The sequence below is a fragment of the Panthera tigris genome, chromosome A2 (assembly GCF_018350195.1).
Source record: "Panthera tigris isolate Pti1 chromosome A2, P.tigris_Pti1_mat1.1, whole genome shotgun sequence".
NCBI lineage: Eukaryota > Metazoa > Chordata > Mammalia > Carnivora > Felidae > Panthera > Panthera tigris.
The window spans coordinates 4,473,517-4,491,886 of NC_056661.1; the positions used below are offsets into that span (position 1 = coordinate 4,473,517).

The 18,370-nt window shown below is 46.7% G+C and overlaps 2 protein-coding genes across 12 annotated transcripts in view; one reads left to right on the plus strand and one right to left on the minus strand.

Annotated features, from left to right (window-relative positions):
- RFX2 (regulatory factor X2) overlaps nt 1-18,370 on the minus strand; it is a 131,985-nt gene that overhangs the window by 100,262 nt on the left and 13,353 nt on the right. Inside the window, exons 1-2 of one of the 3 annotated variants that reach the window (XM_042977920.1) lie at nt 4,652-4,707; nt 1,928-2,041 (exon numbers count right to left, since the gene is read on the minus strand). In XM_042977920.1, the coding sequence (XP_042833854.1) occupies nt 1,928-1,936 (9 nt within the window). In that variant the 5' untranslated portion in view covers nt 1,937-2,041; nt 4,652-4,707. Of the gene's footprint in view, nt 1-1,927; nt 2,104-4,651; nt 4,708-18,370 lie in introns of those variants that run through there. The other 2 variants (XM_042977919.1, XM_042977918.1) reach the window with 2 other exon arrangements.
- ACSBG2 (acyl-CoA synthetase bubblegum family member 2) overlaps nt 4,803-18,370 on the plus strand; it is a 34,023-nt gene continuing 20,455 nt past the window's right edge. For all 9 annotated transcript variants that reach the window (XM_042977923.1, XM_042977922.1, XM_042977925.1 and 6 more), the window contains exons 1-4: nt 4,803-5,044; nt 9,606-9,706; nt 13,701-13,930; nt 17,672-17,760. In XM_042977923.1, coding sequence (XP_042833857.1) covers nt 5,010-5,044; nt 9,606-9,706; nt 13,701-13,930; nt 17,672-17,760 — 455 coding nt within the window. In that variant the 5' untranslated portion in view covers nt 4,803-5,009. The remainder of the gene's footprint in view (nt 5,045-9,605; nt 9,707-13,700; nt 13,931-17,671; nt 17,761-18,370) is intronic.

Here is an 18,370-nt window from a genome sequence, read left to right on the forward strand (position 1 = left end):
ACGGGGGCCTTTGCCGGGAGATATCTCTACTGGGAGCCCCCCTCCGGCTCCTTGTGCGTCTCTCCCGTAAGGACACTAGTCATTGAATTTAGGACTCACCCAAATCCAGCATGACCTCATCCCCCATAAGAACAGACAGGAAGAATGGAACTGAGTGGAGGGTGGGCTCAGAGTCCAAGATTCCCAGGAGGGAAAAGAAAGAACTGATGTATTGCCCTATATCAGGGGTTGGCAAACTTTTTCTCTCGGGGCCAGATAGCAAACATTTTTGGCTTCGGGGGTCCTATGGTCTCTGTCGAAACTACGCATCTTTGTTGTTACAGCACAAAAAGTAGCCAGAGACAAGAAATACATGAACAGGCATGACTACGTGCCAGTAAAACTTGATTTGTGAGAACAGGCAGAAGGCCGGACTTGGCCTAATGGTTGCAGTTTGCCAATCTTTGTCCTGTGTGTTCAAGCACACGGCAAAACGAAAGGACAAAACAAAACAAAACTACCAGTAGGCCTAAGGCAAACATGATGGAAAAAATATTAAAGCGCGTGGGAAATCGTCTGAGAGCAAGGCCGAAAGAGGAAGTCAAAAAAGACAATGTCTGAAAGTAAGGTTAATACCAGGGGAAAGAATCAGTGTTGAAAGGGATTTGAGTAGCAGAGACAGCACAAGGGGCTGTTACTTCGGGATAAACCTTTCTCATCTTTTTGATACTGGAACAACAGGGAAACAATGTATAAATTAAAACCACCACGGCGGGGATTCCCGTCTGGACAGTCCGTCTAGGCTGCCTGGAAGGTAGAGAGAGATGTGGAAGCTCCCACCAGGGGGAGCTGTGACAAAACGCAACGACTTTTCTCTGGAAAAAGTAAAACTGAAAATCACCAAGGCTGGTCTACAGCAGAGAATGCCAAAGCGCCACGCGGTGGGCCAAATCCGGCCCTCAACCTGCGGGCTTTGTTTCTGTTTTGTTTTGTTTTGTTTTGTCTTGTTATTTCATCCTATTTTTTTTATTGAGATATAACTGACATATAACATTAGTTTCAGATGTACAACACAATTCTATTTGCATATACTGCAAAGTGATCACAAATCCTGTCACCATCATTGTAGGTACTTAGAATTTTTTTTCTTGGGGTGACAACTTTTAAGATCTGTTCTCTTAGCAACTTCCTTTTTTTTTTTTTTTTAAATATATACTTGTTTATTTTCATAGAGAGAGAGAAACAGAGAATGTGTGTGTGGGGGGGAGGGGCAGAGAGAGAGGGAGACACATAATCCGAAGCAGGCTCCAGGCTCTGAGCTGTCAGCACGGAGCCCGTCGCGGGGCTCGAACTCACGAACTGTGAGATCATGACCTGAGCCGAAGTTGGATGCTTAACTGACTGAGCCACCCAGGTGCCTCTAGGAATTAATTTAAATATAAAAAAGTAACAGGTTAGCCCCCCCCCCCACCAAATACTAAATTGACTCAATACAGGGATAGGGGAAAAAGGATATATGTTTTAAATTTTTGACAAACACAGTCAAGTTTTTCTTCAACAGAGTTGTACTGATGCGTTGCTACCAACAGTATGTGAGCCTCACGAATGAGGTTCAGACTTTTGTCTTGAGAAATTGGGGCTAATTACTTAGCTAGATAACTTACACCCATCATAAACTGCTAACTTGTAGTCAGCCCAGAACTCTCATTTGAAGATTATAGCAGTTAGCATTTGACCTGCATCTAAAAGAAAATCTAACCGAAGCAGGTTTTAAAATAGGGGCTTGGGGCACCTGCGCCACTCTTGGTCTCAGGGTTATGAGTTCAAACCCCACAGTGGGCGTTGGGATTATTTAAAAATAAAACCTTTAAAAAACTGGAGTTACTTTTTTCTCACCAGAGGGGAAATCGACATGTAAATGGATGCTGGCATTGATTCAGCTACTCACTGTTGCCATCAAGGTCCCAGGACCTTAATGTCTTAAGCTGCTGGCTTCTTTCTTGTGCCCCTTAACCGTCGCTTCATGATTGCAAAATGGCTGCCATGGCTCCATACAGTACATCTCCGTTCCAGAAGAAAAGAACGGAGGGAGAAACCTCAGTGATCTTTCCTTTCCTGCTTGTCCTTAAAAAAAAATTTTTTTTTTTTACATTTATTTATTTTTGAGAGACAGAGTGAGACAGAGCACAAGCAGAGGAGGGGCAGAGAGAGGAGACACAGAATCGGAAGCAGGCTCCAGGCTCTGAGCAAGAGTTCAGCACAGAGCCCCACGCGGGGCTCCAACCCACGAACCGTGAAGTCATGACCTGAGCCGAGGTCGGACACTTAACCGACTGAGCCACCCAGGCGCCCCTCCTGCTTGTCCTTTAAAGCAGATGTGCTGGCAGAGACTGACTTGCCCTTGTGTTTTATTGGTCAAGATGGTCACGCAGCACTTGCCGCTGTGGAGGAGTCTGGGAAAGGGGATTTTGCTTTTCCACCCTTTCTGGGGCTGGAAATGGCTGTACAGTCCGCTACCGTCATCATATTAAGAGAGGTTAAGGTCCACTTCAGCTCCCAGAACAACCAGTCACAGACATGAACTGGGTTAATAAATAGGATGCAGGGCTGGGGTGAGGGGAGAAAATTTAAGGAGAAGCCAAAACAAAAACAAAAACAAGGCAACACTCAAACAACCAGCCACCAAGATGAACAGCACTTTAATGCAGTAGGTTAAAGAAACAAGACGAATGCCAAAAATCCACGATGAACAAACCGCCAACGTTTTCAATACAGACAGGATCCGACAGGGCCGGGACTAGAGGCCTGTGAGCTGTGCATGTGCAGGGTCAGGTCCTTGCTAATTGTTTGGAGGACACAGACAGAAGGAGAGCCCAGACACCCCGTAGGAAGAATTTCCATGTCGGCCAGGACAGAGCGAGGCTCAGAGAAGTGATGTGGGTCTAGAACTGGCATTCTCAAACGCCCTGCCTCTGACCGGCTGTGCGCCCCTGGGCAAATTACTTAGCCTCTCTGATTTCCCATCAGTAAAGTCAGGGACGGTTCTACCACAGTGCGGCTACTAGGCCGTATTGAGGAAGCGCTGCTCAGGTCTGGGGGCCACAACTCAAAGACTCTCTGAGAGTCCAGATGTTCTGTGAAGAGCTGGGACAGAGCAGAGTTACGGGGCTGGGCAGGACTTGCGTCCCTCTGCCACTTGCTTCCTGTGTGACCTCAGCCAAGTGGCTTGGCCTCTCTGACCTTTCGTGGCTCTAATGGGGTGCATTCTGAGTATAAATCATGCCACAGGGTCAGAATAACCTATTTATTAAAAAAATTTTAATTGAGGGGGGCACCTGGGAAAGTGTCTGACTGGCTCAGGTCATGATCTCACGGTTCGTGGGTCTGAGCCCCGTGTGGGTTCGAGCCTGCCTCGGATCCCGTGTCTCCCCCTCTCTCTCTCTGCCCCTCCCCAACTTGTGCTCTCTCTCTCTCAAAAATAAATAAACATTAAAAGAATTTTAATTGAGGAAAAATTCACATGAGATGAGCCATTAACCAGCTTAAAGTGGACAACCCAGTGGCATCGAGTACATTCACAATGTTATGCAGCCACCACCCCCAGTTCTAAGACATTCCCATCGCTGCAAGGGTAGACTCTATCCATCGGCAGTCGCTCCCCATCCCCCCCGTCCCCAGCCCCTTGCAACCTCTGTTGCACTTTCTGTCCCTGCGAACTTGCCTATCCATGAATGCCATGTCCCGTCCGTTAAAGGCATGATCCCAAAGTGGCCTCCATCACTTCTGTCCACATACCACGGCTCAAGATTTAGCCAGATGACCACATGCATCAAGGGTCTTGGGAAACACAGTCTTTAGCTGAGGGGTCTGGAGAAGAAGCAGCCTAGTGGATATTGGTGGGCATTGGCTCTCCCAGCCACAGCTGCCCCAGTACTCGGTGAACACTGGTCAGCTGCAGACCTGAACCACCCAGGAGGCTCCGGAGACAATGGAACCCTCCTGTCCCTTCTTCTCAGCAGGGCAGAATATTTGCTTGATAAATCTTTATGTATTGAGCAGCTACTCTGTGCCCTCCCAGGGAAGCAGCAATGAGTGAAACGGACGTAGAGAAGGGGAGGCTGACTGAAGATCCATAATGTAGGGCAGTGTAATAGAAAGTGGCAGGATTAGGGCGCCTGGGTGGCTCTGTTGGTTAAGCGTCTGACTTCGGCTCAGGTCATGATCTCGCGGTCCGTGAGTTCGAGCCCCGCGTCGGGCTCTGTGCTGACAGCTCAGAGCCGGGAGCCTGTTTCAGATTCTGTGTCTCCCTCTCTCTCTGACCCTCCCCCGTTCATGCTCTGTCACTCTCTGTCTCAAAAATAAATAAACGTTAAAAAAAATTAAAAAAAAAAAAAAGAAAGTGGCGGGATCCTGTCTCCACTTGGGGAACCTCTCCTGACCTCCCCACGTCAGGTTCCTCATCAAAACCACTTGGCACTCTGTGGGTCTCTGCATTATTGTTAAGTTTGCATTCATTTGCACAATTCTAGGTTTTCCAACTGTCTTCCTGAACAGAGTTCATCCGGTTTTGGTCCTCTTTGTGTCCCCAGCATCTAACACGATGCACAGTGTAAGTGCTGTGGCTTTGTAGCTTTGTATCAATTCCACAAATTCCACTGCAGAAATGAGGTACCTGCACATATGCATGCACGAACCAGTGAATGAGTGAAACGAGAACAACAATCCTCCTGCCCCAGCAGCAGTCTCCTCCAGGAGTGGGGGTGGGGTGGGGAGGCAAGGACAGCCAGTGATGTCACAAGAGGTGGCAGGGATGGAAGGTTCTGGAAGGTTGAATGAGGTAGAAGGCTGTTTGGAGAGGAATACGGACCACCTTCCTGCTTCTCGTCACCACGACCATCCTGGCTGGACCCAGACAGTGACGAGGGCTGGCAAGGGGCAGCACATGTCCAGATTTCCAGGAGGGGCAACCTGTTTATCATCTTTTCAGAAGAAAACACTTTGACTGCCCAGATGTTTCAGTGACCAAAGACATGTTGCGATGGCCAGGGCTCATGACAAGTGGCAGGTGACAGTGATATGGGAGAGGAGCATGTGGGGGTCCTTTGGGATTTAGTGTCTCGTTGTCATTCAGCAGGAGGCACACATTTTGACCTTGAGCTAGACTCTCAGTATCCTTATCTGTGTTGCATTTTCTCATTGACTGTGCTGGTGCACAAAAACAGCTATTGATCTTCGAATATTGGTAACCTTATAGGAATTTTTATTTCTAATAGCTTTTCAGTTTATTGGATAGTCTAGCAGTCAATCGTATTAGTTGCAAAATGACAATGCTGTCTGTTCCCGATCTATATCCCCTTCATTTATTTTTCTTATCTTATTGCATTGACTAAGAACCTTCAGATCAATGCTGAATAGCAGCAGTGACAGCTGACATCTTTGTCTTATTCCTTACTTCTTAGAAATTCTTCCAGTGCTTTCATTGCTGTTATTAAGTACAATATTTATTGCATGCTTCTGCTAGTTAAGGAAATGTCTTCCATTTCTTATTTGTTAAGGATTTTCATAAAAAATAGTATTTCATCAAATTCTATCTCGAGGAGATCATGTTTTTCCACCCCTTGTCCCTTAAATGCAGAAATTCACGTTGACAGATGTTTAATGTTGAATAATTTTTGCAGTTACAATAAATCCTGTGTGACCTTTTAAAATTGTGAAGCGTCTTGCATATAAAATAACATGAAAAACATATCTGAAAGTTTACCTATACTTTTTTTAATCCAGAGGTGCTCTTGTCATGTTATGGGTGTGAATTATTTCTTGGTATATGATCCAAGCAAATATCTTATCCCCAGTGACTTGTCTTGACTTCCTGTTTCCTGATGTTTCAATAAGTAGACATTCTTCATCTGGTCAAAATTCTTTTAACACATGGCTGGATTTGACCTTAGCTTGGTTGTAGACTCCTACCCATCTCCATGTACCAGCTGCTCATGAATGAACGAGTGCTCCCAAGATGAAGAAGAAAAAATTATGCTGTGACCACAGGCAAACTAACCTTGCTGTGTTCTATTTGTAAAGTGGGGATAACAGTAAATAATAGTAACTACCTCCTAGGATTATTGTGAAGATTAAATGAGTTAATGTGTGTAAAACTTTCAGAACAGTACTTGGTGCACAGGAAAGATCCTTCTGTTACTTTCTGTGACTGCTGTTGCTGTTTTGTATTAAATGCAGTCTTGGTCTTAACAGGACTGCTGGTTTTACCAGGATCCTCTCAGCCCAGGAGCACAAGGAAATGACTCAGGGTATGGCTCCCATATTACTTTCGTGTATAGAAAACACTCGAATTGTGCTTGCCACCTGCACCTTGTAACTGCCTTGTCTTGTCCAGGGTTTCTCAATGTTGGCACTGTTGACCTTCGGGGTCAGAGAACTCTTAGTCGTGAGGGGCTATCCTGGGCATGGCAGGGCATTGAGCAGCATCTTCTACTTCTGCCCACTAGACCCCAGTAGCATTCCCTAATTGTGACTCCCAAAATGTCTCCAGACACTGCCAGGTGTCCCCAGGGGCCCAGAATGGCCCTTGGTTACAAACCACAGGTCTCCTGAATCGGTATATTTAGATATAGACTCACTTGCCTAATATTGAGTGAACCCCTTTCGTGTGTCAGGCACTGTGTTACGTGTTAGGGATATAATGATCCACAAGATACACACACACACACACACACACACACACACACACACACACACACCCCTACCTAGTGACAAACCTAGATTATGCAATAAAGGGAAAGAGACGGTGGAATTAGAGGGTGTAGGGTCTAGCCCAACCTGAGATAACCGAGGATATTCCCCTGAAGAAAAGACTCATAAGCAGAGGCTGAGTTTGGGGAGAGATTGATAGATGAGGATTAGGGAGAACAGTGTTTTTAGCATAAGGGACAGCAGGTGCAGAATGTGGGGACCTATTTGCAAGACTAAGCTGATGGGAGTTTGCTGATGGGTCGGATGTGGGGAAGGAGACGGACACGGTGGGGGGAAGGGGGGAGAGGGCGGGAGGGAGGAGAGAAGGAGACAGAAGTAAGGAAGGGAGAAGGGAGGAAAGAGAGGTGGGAGAGACAAAGCAGGGGAGGGAGGGAGGTAAGATGGTTAGGTGATGGGTAGATGGATGAATGGATGAGTGGATGGAAAGATGGATGGAAAGAGGGAAAGATGGATGGATAGATGGATGGAATGATGGAGTGAATGGGATGATAGAAAGAGCAATGGAGGCAAAAGTGTAGGAACTCAAGGGTGGATCAAGGGTGACCCTAAGATTCTGGGCCACACCCTCCTGGTCCGGGCCTGGGTCCAAGGCCCTCCTGGTTTCCTCTTTTGTGGCACATTTTACAATTGTCTTTATGTGGGTGTTCACAGCTTCATCCACATTCTTTGGCTATTTGCTTTGTCCCACGGATTGATGTACTCCGTGTGTGTAAATGCCACAGAGACTCACTTAAGTTCATGTTGCCATGTGCCTTTTTAGCTACCTGTTTTCACTGAAATACAAAGCCAGTGCCTGCTAGTGTGGAACGGTGTGCAGGCTACAGGGCTACATTTGCCCGACCGTGTACCGTCAGGTTCTCGTCTGCCGTGTCCCTGGTTCTCGTAGAACATGAGCCGCAGATCTAGAAGGTAGAACGGCTTGATTCTTGCATGAAGTAGAATGTCTGTCATGGACAAGATAATACAATTTTCTTTCTTGGAAACTGCCAACACATCGTTTTCAATCAATGTCAGCCAGCAATTTTGGCCTCCAAGGGGACAGTTGATGATGTCTGCAGACGTCTTTGATTGGGACAAAATGGCATACCGGATTTGTGGTATTAACTACATGCTTAGGGGAATCTGATTAAGGAAACGTGTGTGGCCAATGTCCAAATGTTCCGGAAATTTTGATTCGTTAAAATTCAAAAGTTTATTAAACAACATTTAATATGTGCACATCTTCTAAACATTTTTGCAACTCTATTAGTCTGCTTTGGCTGCCCAAAGAAAATACTGCAGAGTGGGTGGCTTGGCAGAAATCTATTTTCTCTCATTTCTGGGGGCTGGAAGTCCAAGATCAAGGTGTTAGCACGGCGGGTTTCTGGTGACAACCCTCTTCGGAGCTTGCAGACAGCTGTCTCTTCGCTGTGTCCTCACATGCTGAAGACAGAGCAAGGGCTAGCTTCCTTTCCTCTTATAAGGACGCTAACCCTGTTGGATCAGGGCTCCGCTCTTAGAACTTCATCGAACCTGAATTACGTCCCTGGGAAGGTTCCATCTCCCAACACAATCACATTGGAGGGTTAGGATTACAACATATGAATTTGGGGGAACATAATTTAGTCCAGGAAAATAATTATTGATTTCTCTTAAGTAAATGTCTAAAAGAATGTTGCTTCATCAATTTAAGGATGAACCTACTGAAAATCAAACAAGGTTAAAGAGTGGGGGTTGACCCCATCATACACGAAAGGCTTCGAACAAGACGGTCCAGTTAGGGAGTGTGCAGGGACCCTGACAGCCAGAATCTGCACCATCCTCCAAGGATGGGTTAGCGACCATGTGATCTGAAGTCTGACCACTGACCAATGTCTTCCAAGGGGGCTCTGTCCGTCTTGCAACATATGAGAGTGTCTGTTTTCCCACATCCTTGCTAATATACTTTTCAATGCTTTTTGATCTTATGCAATCAGACAGGTGAGAATCCCATCCCAGTATTTTCTATCGCATTTCTCTTATGACTGAAAAAGTCACTGTAAGATTTGTTTCAGAGAACTTCCTATTTATGCCCCTTGCCCACCTTCCATTGGGGTTTGGATTTTTTCTTACTGGTCCACTGGAGTTGTTCGCATATAAAGGAAATCAGGCCTTTATCTGTTACATGTTACTCATATATTCTCTCAGCTTGTTGTTGATCTTTTGTTTATGGCATTCTTTTACCATGTGGGAAATGAAAAACTTCTTATGTAGCAAGATTTACCATTTCTCCTTTACGTCCTTTGGGCTTTCATGTTGTACTATCTTTAAGACAACCTACCAGAACAGGGGCGCCCGGGGGGCTTAGTCGGTTAAGTGTCCAACTTCGGCTCAGGTCATGATCTCGCGGTCTGAGTTCAAGCCCCTCGTCGGGCTCTGTACTGACAGCTTGGAGCCTGGAGCCTGCTTCAGATTCTGTGTCTCCCTCTCTCTCTGCCCCTCCCCCATTTGCGCTCTGTCTCTCTCTGCCTTTCAAAAATGAATGCTAAAAAAAAAAAAAAAAAAAAAAAAGACAACCTACCAGAACACAACTCTCCTGTAAGTTTCTTTCCCTTGGGCAGGTTAAAATGTTTTCTTACCCACATACCACATATAGACTTGGTCCCTATATTCTAAGCATTTAAGAGACTCTTCTGGAAACTCACAGATTGAATGCCCTCTGGGCTTACAACTGCTCTAGGATCTGGCACATAGACCCTCTCCTCCCCTCCTACGCCCAGGACAGGCATGACTAATCTATTCCCAGGATTCCAGGCAGACATGACCAGTGGATGGAAGTTGGCTTCAGACCTGCAGCCCCTTTGCCAGTCCTGCTAAGCCCCCTGCTTTGTGCCTTGCAGTGCTGTGAAGAATGGCCTCTCTGGACCTGGAAGGGCTAAACTCCCAATGGCTCATGAAGAGGAAACTGGAGACCCCGAATTGGACATGAGTGACACCAAAGGTATGCTGGCGAGAACGCTCGTGGGAAAGAGAGGCACACAGACTCGGCCGAGCCTTTTGAGAAAGGAGCCTGGGGCCCAGAGAGTCAGGACACAGCTGATCCTTGCCCGGGCCCCTAACCGTGGCTGAGGCGCCTGATACAGGGGGTGGAGGAGTGGGGTACTGCTACCTACACCTGATAGGGAGGGCAGGCAGCACAGGCAGGCTGCTGACAGTGGGGCCACGTCAGTCAGAGCGGAGCCCTGCCAGTCCTGTGACAGTGGTGAGGGGTTTGCTTTTCTGAAGCCTCGTTTGTATCGTTTGTACCACAGGGCATTGATAGTAATACCTCTGTTAGGGCAGCAAGCCATGTGGGTAAAGTACCCCGGAACCATGTATATGTGGTGCAGACATAATTACATATGTACATATATATGTGTATATATGTATGTATATAATTATATATACTTATTTATATGTATAACACACTTATATAATACAGATATAATTATATATAATCATATATAGAGCATATATATTTTTAAACATATTATTACCTATTTATATATACTATTTATATAAATAAAAGTATAAATGTATATATTATTTATATAAATAAAAAGTATAAATATTTATATTCATGTAAATAAATAATATAAATATTTATATTAATTAATTAATTTTGTGTGTATTCATTTTTGAAAGACAGAGAGAGACAGAGCACAAGCAGGGGTGGGGCGGAGAGAGAGGGGGACACAGAATCCGAAGCAGGCTCCGGCCTCTGAGCTCTCGGCACAGAGCCCGACGTGGGGCTCGAACTCACGGACCGTGAGATCATGACCTGAGCCGAAGTCGGTTGCTCCACCGACGGAGCCACCCAGGCGCGCCTTTGTATTATCTTTATACATAAAAGTATAAATATTTATATTATTTATATAATATTATATACTTATGTATAATTATATATAGTGCAGATATAACAAAACACATGGCTAGAACGATAGAGAGAGTACAACAGTACAGATCCAATTGTGTATATATAGTACAGATGTAATAATATAGTCCATGTGTAATTATAGAGAGCAGATATGATACAGTACAGATATAATGGCATGTGTGTGTATGTATATATATATATACTATCTATCTATCTATCTATATATAGATAGGTAGATAGATAGATAGATAGTATATATATAGTATCTATATATATATAGATAGATACTATATATATACACATACTATCTATCTATTGCAGATGTAATGATATTTATACGGTGCGGACATATACATAACATAGTACAGATATACTGTAACTATGTATTAATTATATCGACATGTGTATTCTCTATATAATAAATGCATAAACAGTGCCGCTATATGGTAACAATGTTTATCACTATGCAGTAACCACTTCACTGCTGGAACAAGGCTCAGGGAGCATCACGAGATGAGGGGCCTTCATGATCTTTCACAGCTGCTGTCTTCCAAGTACACAACATGTTGGCAAGAATGACAACTTTGAGAGTCATTCTCAGATGATAATCATCTTCAGAATCTCGTTCCGGTCACCGAGTCACATTCCCAAGGGCTGCCGTACCACAGTACCCCAGACCAGGTGGCTGGAAACAGAAACTCATTCTGTGGCGGTTCTAGAGGCCTGAAGTCTGAGATCAAGGCGTCGGCTGGGCTGGCTCTTGCTGGAGGCTGTGATGGGGAATCCGTTCCAGCCTTCGGGCTTCTGGTGGCCGTTGGCAGTCCCTGGCCTTCCCTACTGCAATCTCTGCCTCTGTCATTACGTGGCCTTCTCCGTGTGTCTCTGTGTCCTCTCCTCTTAAGGGTACCAGCCACTGGATTTAGGGCCAACCCTACAACTGGTTGCACCTGCCTAGGCCCTGCTTCCAAATCAGGTCATATTCTGACCTGATGTATTCTGACATGAATCTGGAGGGAACATCATTAAACCCAATACAGTCATTAAAATAACCCCCCTCCACAATCCTGTCCTAGTTAAAGCTTCCCCCCTCCCCCAGGCTTCAGGCTGGATGCCTGGGGCAGTGGGGGCGGGGAGGCCTGCCGTGCTGCCCTCTCATGCCCTTGACCACGTCCTCCCCTGTTGCCCACTGTGAGCGGTCATGCTTCCTCCTCCTACTTCTCCTTGGGGGTGGGCGGTTTGGTGAGGGGGAGCCTCTGTGAACTGGCCTGCCCTTGATGTAGGCGGTCATGGGTTGAACTGTGTCCCCCCGTTACGGTCTGAGTATTTGTGTCCCTCTACAGAAAACTTGTATGTTGAAACTTAACCCCAATGTGATTGCATTAGGAGGTGGGGCCTTCGAGAGAGGATGAGGAAATGAGGGTGAAGCCCACACTAACCGCATCAGGGCCCTAATAAGAGGGGCCCCAGGGAGCGCCCTTGCCCCTTCTGGCCGGTGAGCACACAGCGAGAAGACACTATGAACCAGAAAGCAGGTTCTCAACAGACGCTTACCCTGCTAGTGCCTTGATCTTTGACTTCCTGGTTTCCAGAACCATGAGAAATAAATGCCTGTTGTTTAAACGATACCCAGTGTATCGTATTTTGCTATAGCGGTCAAAAGAACGAAGATACACCCCAAAATTCTAATGTTGCAATCCTAACACACAACAGCACAGAATGTGCCTTATTTGGAAACAGGGTCTTTGCAGATGTGATTAGTTAACATGAGGTCATTTGAGTGGGTCCTAACCCAGTATGACCGGTTTTCCACATGAAAGGGACAAGTTGGGCACAGACATGCACAGGGCGAACGCTGAGGGCAGAGACCCGGGGTGATGCTTCTGTAAGCCATGAACTCCCAATATTGCCAGCAACTCGCCAGAAACTAGGGCAGAGGCATGGAACTGATTCTCCATCACGGCCTCAGAAGGACCCAACTCTGCCCACACCCTGGTCTCGTATTTATCTCCAGAACTGAGACAACAGATGTCTGTTGTGTCAGCCACTCCGTCTGGGGCACTTGGTCACGGCAGCCCCAGCTGACTGACACACAGCTCATGCTCTTTGCTCAGCATCTGCCTCTGAGCACGTATCTCCGGGCTCCTTCTACTGGCTTCCAGCCAAAAGCCTTTAGGAGCCCATCCACGGGGCCCACATCAGTCGAGGGGAAAGACGATGTCCCTCAGCAGGTTTTCTCGCAAACCCCGCTGTCCACGCTGCCGTTTTCGGCTACCACCTCTCGAGTAGATGAGTTTCAGTGGAATAAAGTCAAGAGCCACGCACGCAGTTCTCTGAGAGGGTTTCTAGAATCTTCTCTCCCCATTTTTTGTGGCAGGAGAATGGCCGTATGGCGAGCCACCCACTGGCTGTTAAACCTTCCTCCTGGGGGTGACACACAACGATTCACATGTTAAAAAGATTTTTGAGAATGAAATGGATGGATGGCTGCAGCTTCCTTTGAAATGCGTCATGAATAAGACAGAGTGAGGGGCACCTGGGTGCTCGGTTGGGCATCTGACGTCAGCTCAGGTCATGATCTTGCGGTTCAGGAGTTTGAGCCCCGCATTGGGCTCTGTGCTGATGGCTCAGAGCCTGGAGCCTGCTTCCGATTCTGTGTCTCCCTCTCTCTCTCTCTCTCTGCCCCTCCCTGGCTCACACTGTCTCTCTCTCTCAAAAATAAGCAAACATAAAAAAAAAGACAGAGCGATGGGTGGATATAGAGAAGTGGCTGCACAGAGATGTGATGATAAAGCAAATACAGTAAATGCTGGGGGCTGTGGAATCCACATGGCGAATAAGAGGGCGGTGGCTATGCAGTCCCGTCACCTTTCCTGTATGTGTGACATTTTTCGTAATGAAGTGTCGAGAGGGGGAAGGAAAAATAAGAAAGCGTGAGCGGACTGGCGTTGGCCATTTGACTTCACCTGAGGAGTGGGATTAATTCAACACTCAGTACTTCAGGTCAGAAAAGGACACTCCTCCCCCAAAGTTATTTAATTAATGAAAACGTTTGCCACCCAACCTTGGCGACTGTTTGCAGTTACTCCTGGGCTGTGGACCATTCATCAAGACGGAGAAGTCCTGCTGAGGCTATCAAAACATGGGCCAGGCCATGAGACCCCAGTGACCATCCCTGCATTTTTCCGGGAGTCAGTCAGCCGATTCGGGGCCTACCCGGCCCTCGCAACGAAGAACAGTGAACGGTGGGAAACTCTGAATTTCAACCAGTATTACGAGGCCTGTCGGAAGGCGGCGAGAGCCTTGATCAAGGTAAATGAGTCATTCGCTCATTCATTCATCATTCAGTCATTCATTCTACAGACACGTACATATGGTATAAAATGCACGAGGTACCATAAGACGTGAAGCTTAACCGGTGAGATTTTTTCCCTTTGGCCCTTGACCCATCCGTTATGGAGGCAGCCACCACTGCCAGTTTCTATAAATCCTTCTAGGAAATAAATGGTATGTGTATATTATAAAATTTCTCTATATGCAAATTTTTACATACACAGTAGCCGACTGTAGGCACGATTCTGAATCTTTTTTTTTTATCTCTAGGTTTTAGCTGCATAACAAATTACCCCCAAATTTAGTTTTAGAGTCTCTCATAGTTGTAGTCGTCAAGCTGTCATCTAAAGGCTTGAGTCGGGCTTCAGGGCCCACTTGTAAGTTTATTTACATGGCTGGCTATTGGCAGGGGACCGTGGTTCCTTGCTCCTGGGCCTTCTCCATGGGGTTGCTTGGGTGTCCTCAGCTTATGGCAGCCAGCGTCCTCCAGAATGAGTGATCCAAAAAAACATGAACAAGATGGGAACCACGATACCTTCCATTACCTAATCTCAGTAGTGACCTACTATCCTTTCCACATTCTACTGGTCACGCAGACAAGCACTGATATAGTATGGGAAGGGATTACACAAGACTACAAACCCCAGGAGAGGACCATCTTGGAGGCTGGCTGCCACACTCAGGTCCTACTACGTTCATTTACTACCAAAAACAAAACAAAACAAAACAAAACAAAACAAAACAAAACAAAACAAAACAATCCATACTCTTTCAACAAAATACGCAGATACGTATATAACAACATTGGCATAACCAGCCCCCTACTGGTGGGCATTTACGGTGTTTCCATGCTTTGCCACCATATATGGAGCCACACAGAAGCTTCTTTATACAATGAATTCTTATAGCAACAGTGCCTCTGTATGCCCACTCATAGGGTGTGACAGAATCTGCTTACCTATTATTCTTGCCAACATCACATTATAAAAAATGTTCATATTGGCTACTTTGATGGGCATGTTAGGCAGAATTCTACAATTACCCCCAAGATTCCCAACCCCTGGTATATACAGACAGACTCTTCCCCCTTGAGTATGCACAGAGCTTGTGACTATGATGAGATTTCCCTCCTGTGGTGGCAAAGGTGAAGAGATTTTGCAAATGGAATTAGGCTCTCTGATCGGTTGACTTGGAGTTCATCAAAATGGTAAATGCTCTGGGTGGGCCTGACCTAAGCAGGAAAACCATTAAAAGAAAGATTCTTCTGCTGGCTTTGAGGAAGCAAACTGCTATGTTGTGGACAGGGCCATGTGGCAGGGTATGGCAGACAACCTCTAGGAGAGCAGTCCCCAGCTGCCAGCTAGTGAAAAACAGGACATCAGTCATTTAACCCCAAGGGAATGAGTATTGCCAACAATCTACAAGTGTGGAAGAAGATTCTCAAGCTTCACACGAGATCATAGTCCCCCCCGATGCCTGAACTGCAGCTTCAGGAGATCCTTAGCAGTGGACCCAGTTAAGCTGTGCCCAGATTCCTGACCCACGGGAACTGAGATAATAAATGTGTGTTGTTTTAAGCTGCTAAGTTTGTGGTGATGTGTTATGTCCCAATTGACCATGAATATGATAAGTGTCTCCTACGTACGTAAAAGGGAATGCCTGGTGGTTTTGATTTATAGGAATTGCTACCACATTTGGACCCAGACCTGAGTTCCCCTCTCCCCTCCCCTGACACCCATGTGCTTTTGCCGAGAGCCTATGAGAGGTCACCACTGAGAACCATCTGTTAGCACTGACTTTCTGCTTGGCTGCCTCACCACAGTGCTGTGATTAGTTCACCTCTCCTGAAAGATGATCCTCTTTAGCTATGCCCTTAGATCTGGGGTTTAAAGACCCCTTCTCTCTTAATCCTCAGGGATCTGATCAGTAATAAATCAGTTTATCTGCACGTTAACAGAGACTCTCTACCTACAGAGAAGACAGCCTATTTGTCATTAAGCAAAGACTTGTCATCGCATTCGGAAGCATCAGCAAGCAGATGCCTTTCAAACACTTACAGGTTCCCCAAGAACAGTGGGTCATTGCCAGCCTTGCCAGCATTATAACTAAAACAGCCAATGATGGGATGCCTGGGGGGCTCAGTCTGTTGAGCATCTGACTTCTACTCAGGTCATGATATCACGGTTTGTGGGTTTGAGCCCTGCGATGAGCTCTGTGCTGACAGCTCGGAGCCTGGAGCCTGCTTCAGATCCTGTCTCCCTCTTTCTCTGCCCCTCCCCGACTTGCGCTCTCTCTGTCTCAAAAATAAACAAACATTAAAAATAAATAAATAAAAGAACCAACGAAGTTAGTTTTCCAAAACTCCATGGGGCCACATTGGGAAAAGCCAGTGCTGAGCCTAAAATCTGGGGTGTGACAAAACCTGGGCCTCCCCTCAGGAGGGAGAGGTTTCCTAGTTCATCCTCAAGCCCACTCAGACCAAGGCTATGCTTTAAAAAGTGCAATTTATCACCACTACAGGCTGTCACTCTAAGTACTTCTGTTATTACAAATAAAAATAAATTCACACCTATTAAGGTGGTTATTTAAAAAAAAAAAAAAAGAACAACATAACAGGTGTCAGGGAAGCCGCGGAGAAAGCATTGCTGATGGAAACGGATAATGGTGCAGCCCTTACGGAAGACGGTGGGTGGTTCCTCAAAACAATTAAACATGGGCTTACATTTCACCGAACAATTCCCAAAAGAATTCAAAGCAAGGACTCAAGGAGGTGTTTGAACACGATGTTCGCAGCCGCCAAAATGTGGAGGCAATCCAGTGTCCACTGGTGGGTGAATGGATAAGATACAGCGTGGCCCGTCTATACAATAAATTAGTATTCGGCCTAAAGATGGAAGGACGTCCTGCCGCCTGCCAGCACGTGGACGGGCCCGGAGGCCACTGTGCGCAGTGACAGAAGCCAGACACAGGACACGTCCTGCATGACCCCACTCATACAGGAGGTCCCTAGAGGAGTCCCATCCGCAGAGACAGAGAGTAGATGGTGGGAGACCGGGGTGGGGCAGGGGGCGGGGAGTCTGTGCTTCATGGGGGACAGAGGCTCAGTCTGGGGTGATGGAAAGTTCTGGAGACGGGTGGTGGGGGCGGCTACACGACAGTGAGTGTGTCTGACGCCAGTAAGCTGTGCACTAAAACCTGGTTAAGATGAATATTCATGGGGCGCCTGGGTGGCTCAGTCGGTTGAGCGTCCGACTTCAGCTCAGGTCACGATCTCGCGGTCCGTGAGTTCGAGCCCCGCATCGGGCTCTGGGCTGATGGCTCAGAGCCTGGAGCCTGCTTCCGATTCTGTGTCTCCCTCTCTCTCTGCCCCTCCCCCGTTCATGCTCTGTCTCTCTCTGTCCCAAAAATAAATAAACGTTAAAAACAATTAAAAAAAAAAGATGCATATTCATGCTATAGATGGCTTACCATAATAAAAAATAAAATATATACAAATAAGAATAAATAAATGGGGCCTTGCGTAGAAGGAGGCGAACCGCCCTCTCAAGGGTCACACAAGTATCACACCCCAGATTTTAGGCTCAACACTGGCTTTTCCCAGGGTGACCACATGGGCTCTGGAGCCTGCTTTCACACATCCAGGGAGCAGGTCCCACTTGGAAACAACAGGTCTTTGTGTTTCTGTTTTCTGCTTATCTGTCCGTTTTCTCGCCTTGCCAGCTGGGCCTGCAGCGTTTCCATGGAGTTGGCATCCTGGGGTTTAACTCCGTTGAGTGGTTTATCGCTTCTGTTGGTGCCATCTTAGCAGGGTAAGACTACGGGCTTGGTTGACTCTGAATGTGGGTGGGCCACTGCTCAGGGCCCAGCAGCCGTGGGCTCCCTCTGACTGAGATGTGACCGGGGATTCAGGTGCAACCCCAGGTGAGCAGGCAAGACAGACACAGCAACCAATGTGACAAAGGACCAGCATCTCGGATACATAAGGCGCTTCTGTAACTGAGTAATAAATTTTTAATGTTTGTTTTTGAGACAGAGATAGAAAGAGACAGAGTGCTAGCGGGGGGAGGGGCAGAGAGAGAGGGAGACACAGAATCCGAAGCAGGCTCCAGGCTCCGAGCTGTCAGCACAGAGCCTGACGCGGGGCTCGAACTCACAGATCTCGAGATCATGACCTGAGCTGAAGCTGGAGGCTTATCCAACTGAGCCACCCAGGCGCCCCAGGGAAACGCACATTTAAAAACCAGAACTGTCAAAAGCAAGAACAAAAGGCAGTAAAATGGAGGGGAACAGGTGGCTGAGTATAGGTCCAAATCCCACTTCTAGCATCTATTGCTAGAACAAAGTGCCCTATAAAATGCTCATCTACAAAGTGAGACCCTGTGTGGGCTCCGTGATCTGCCGTCACAATGACATTATAGG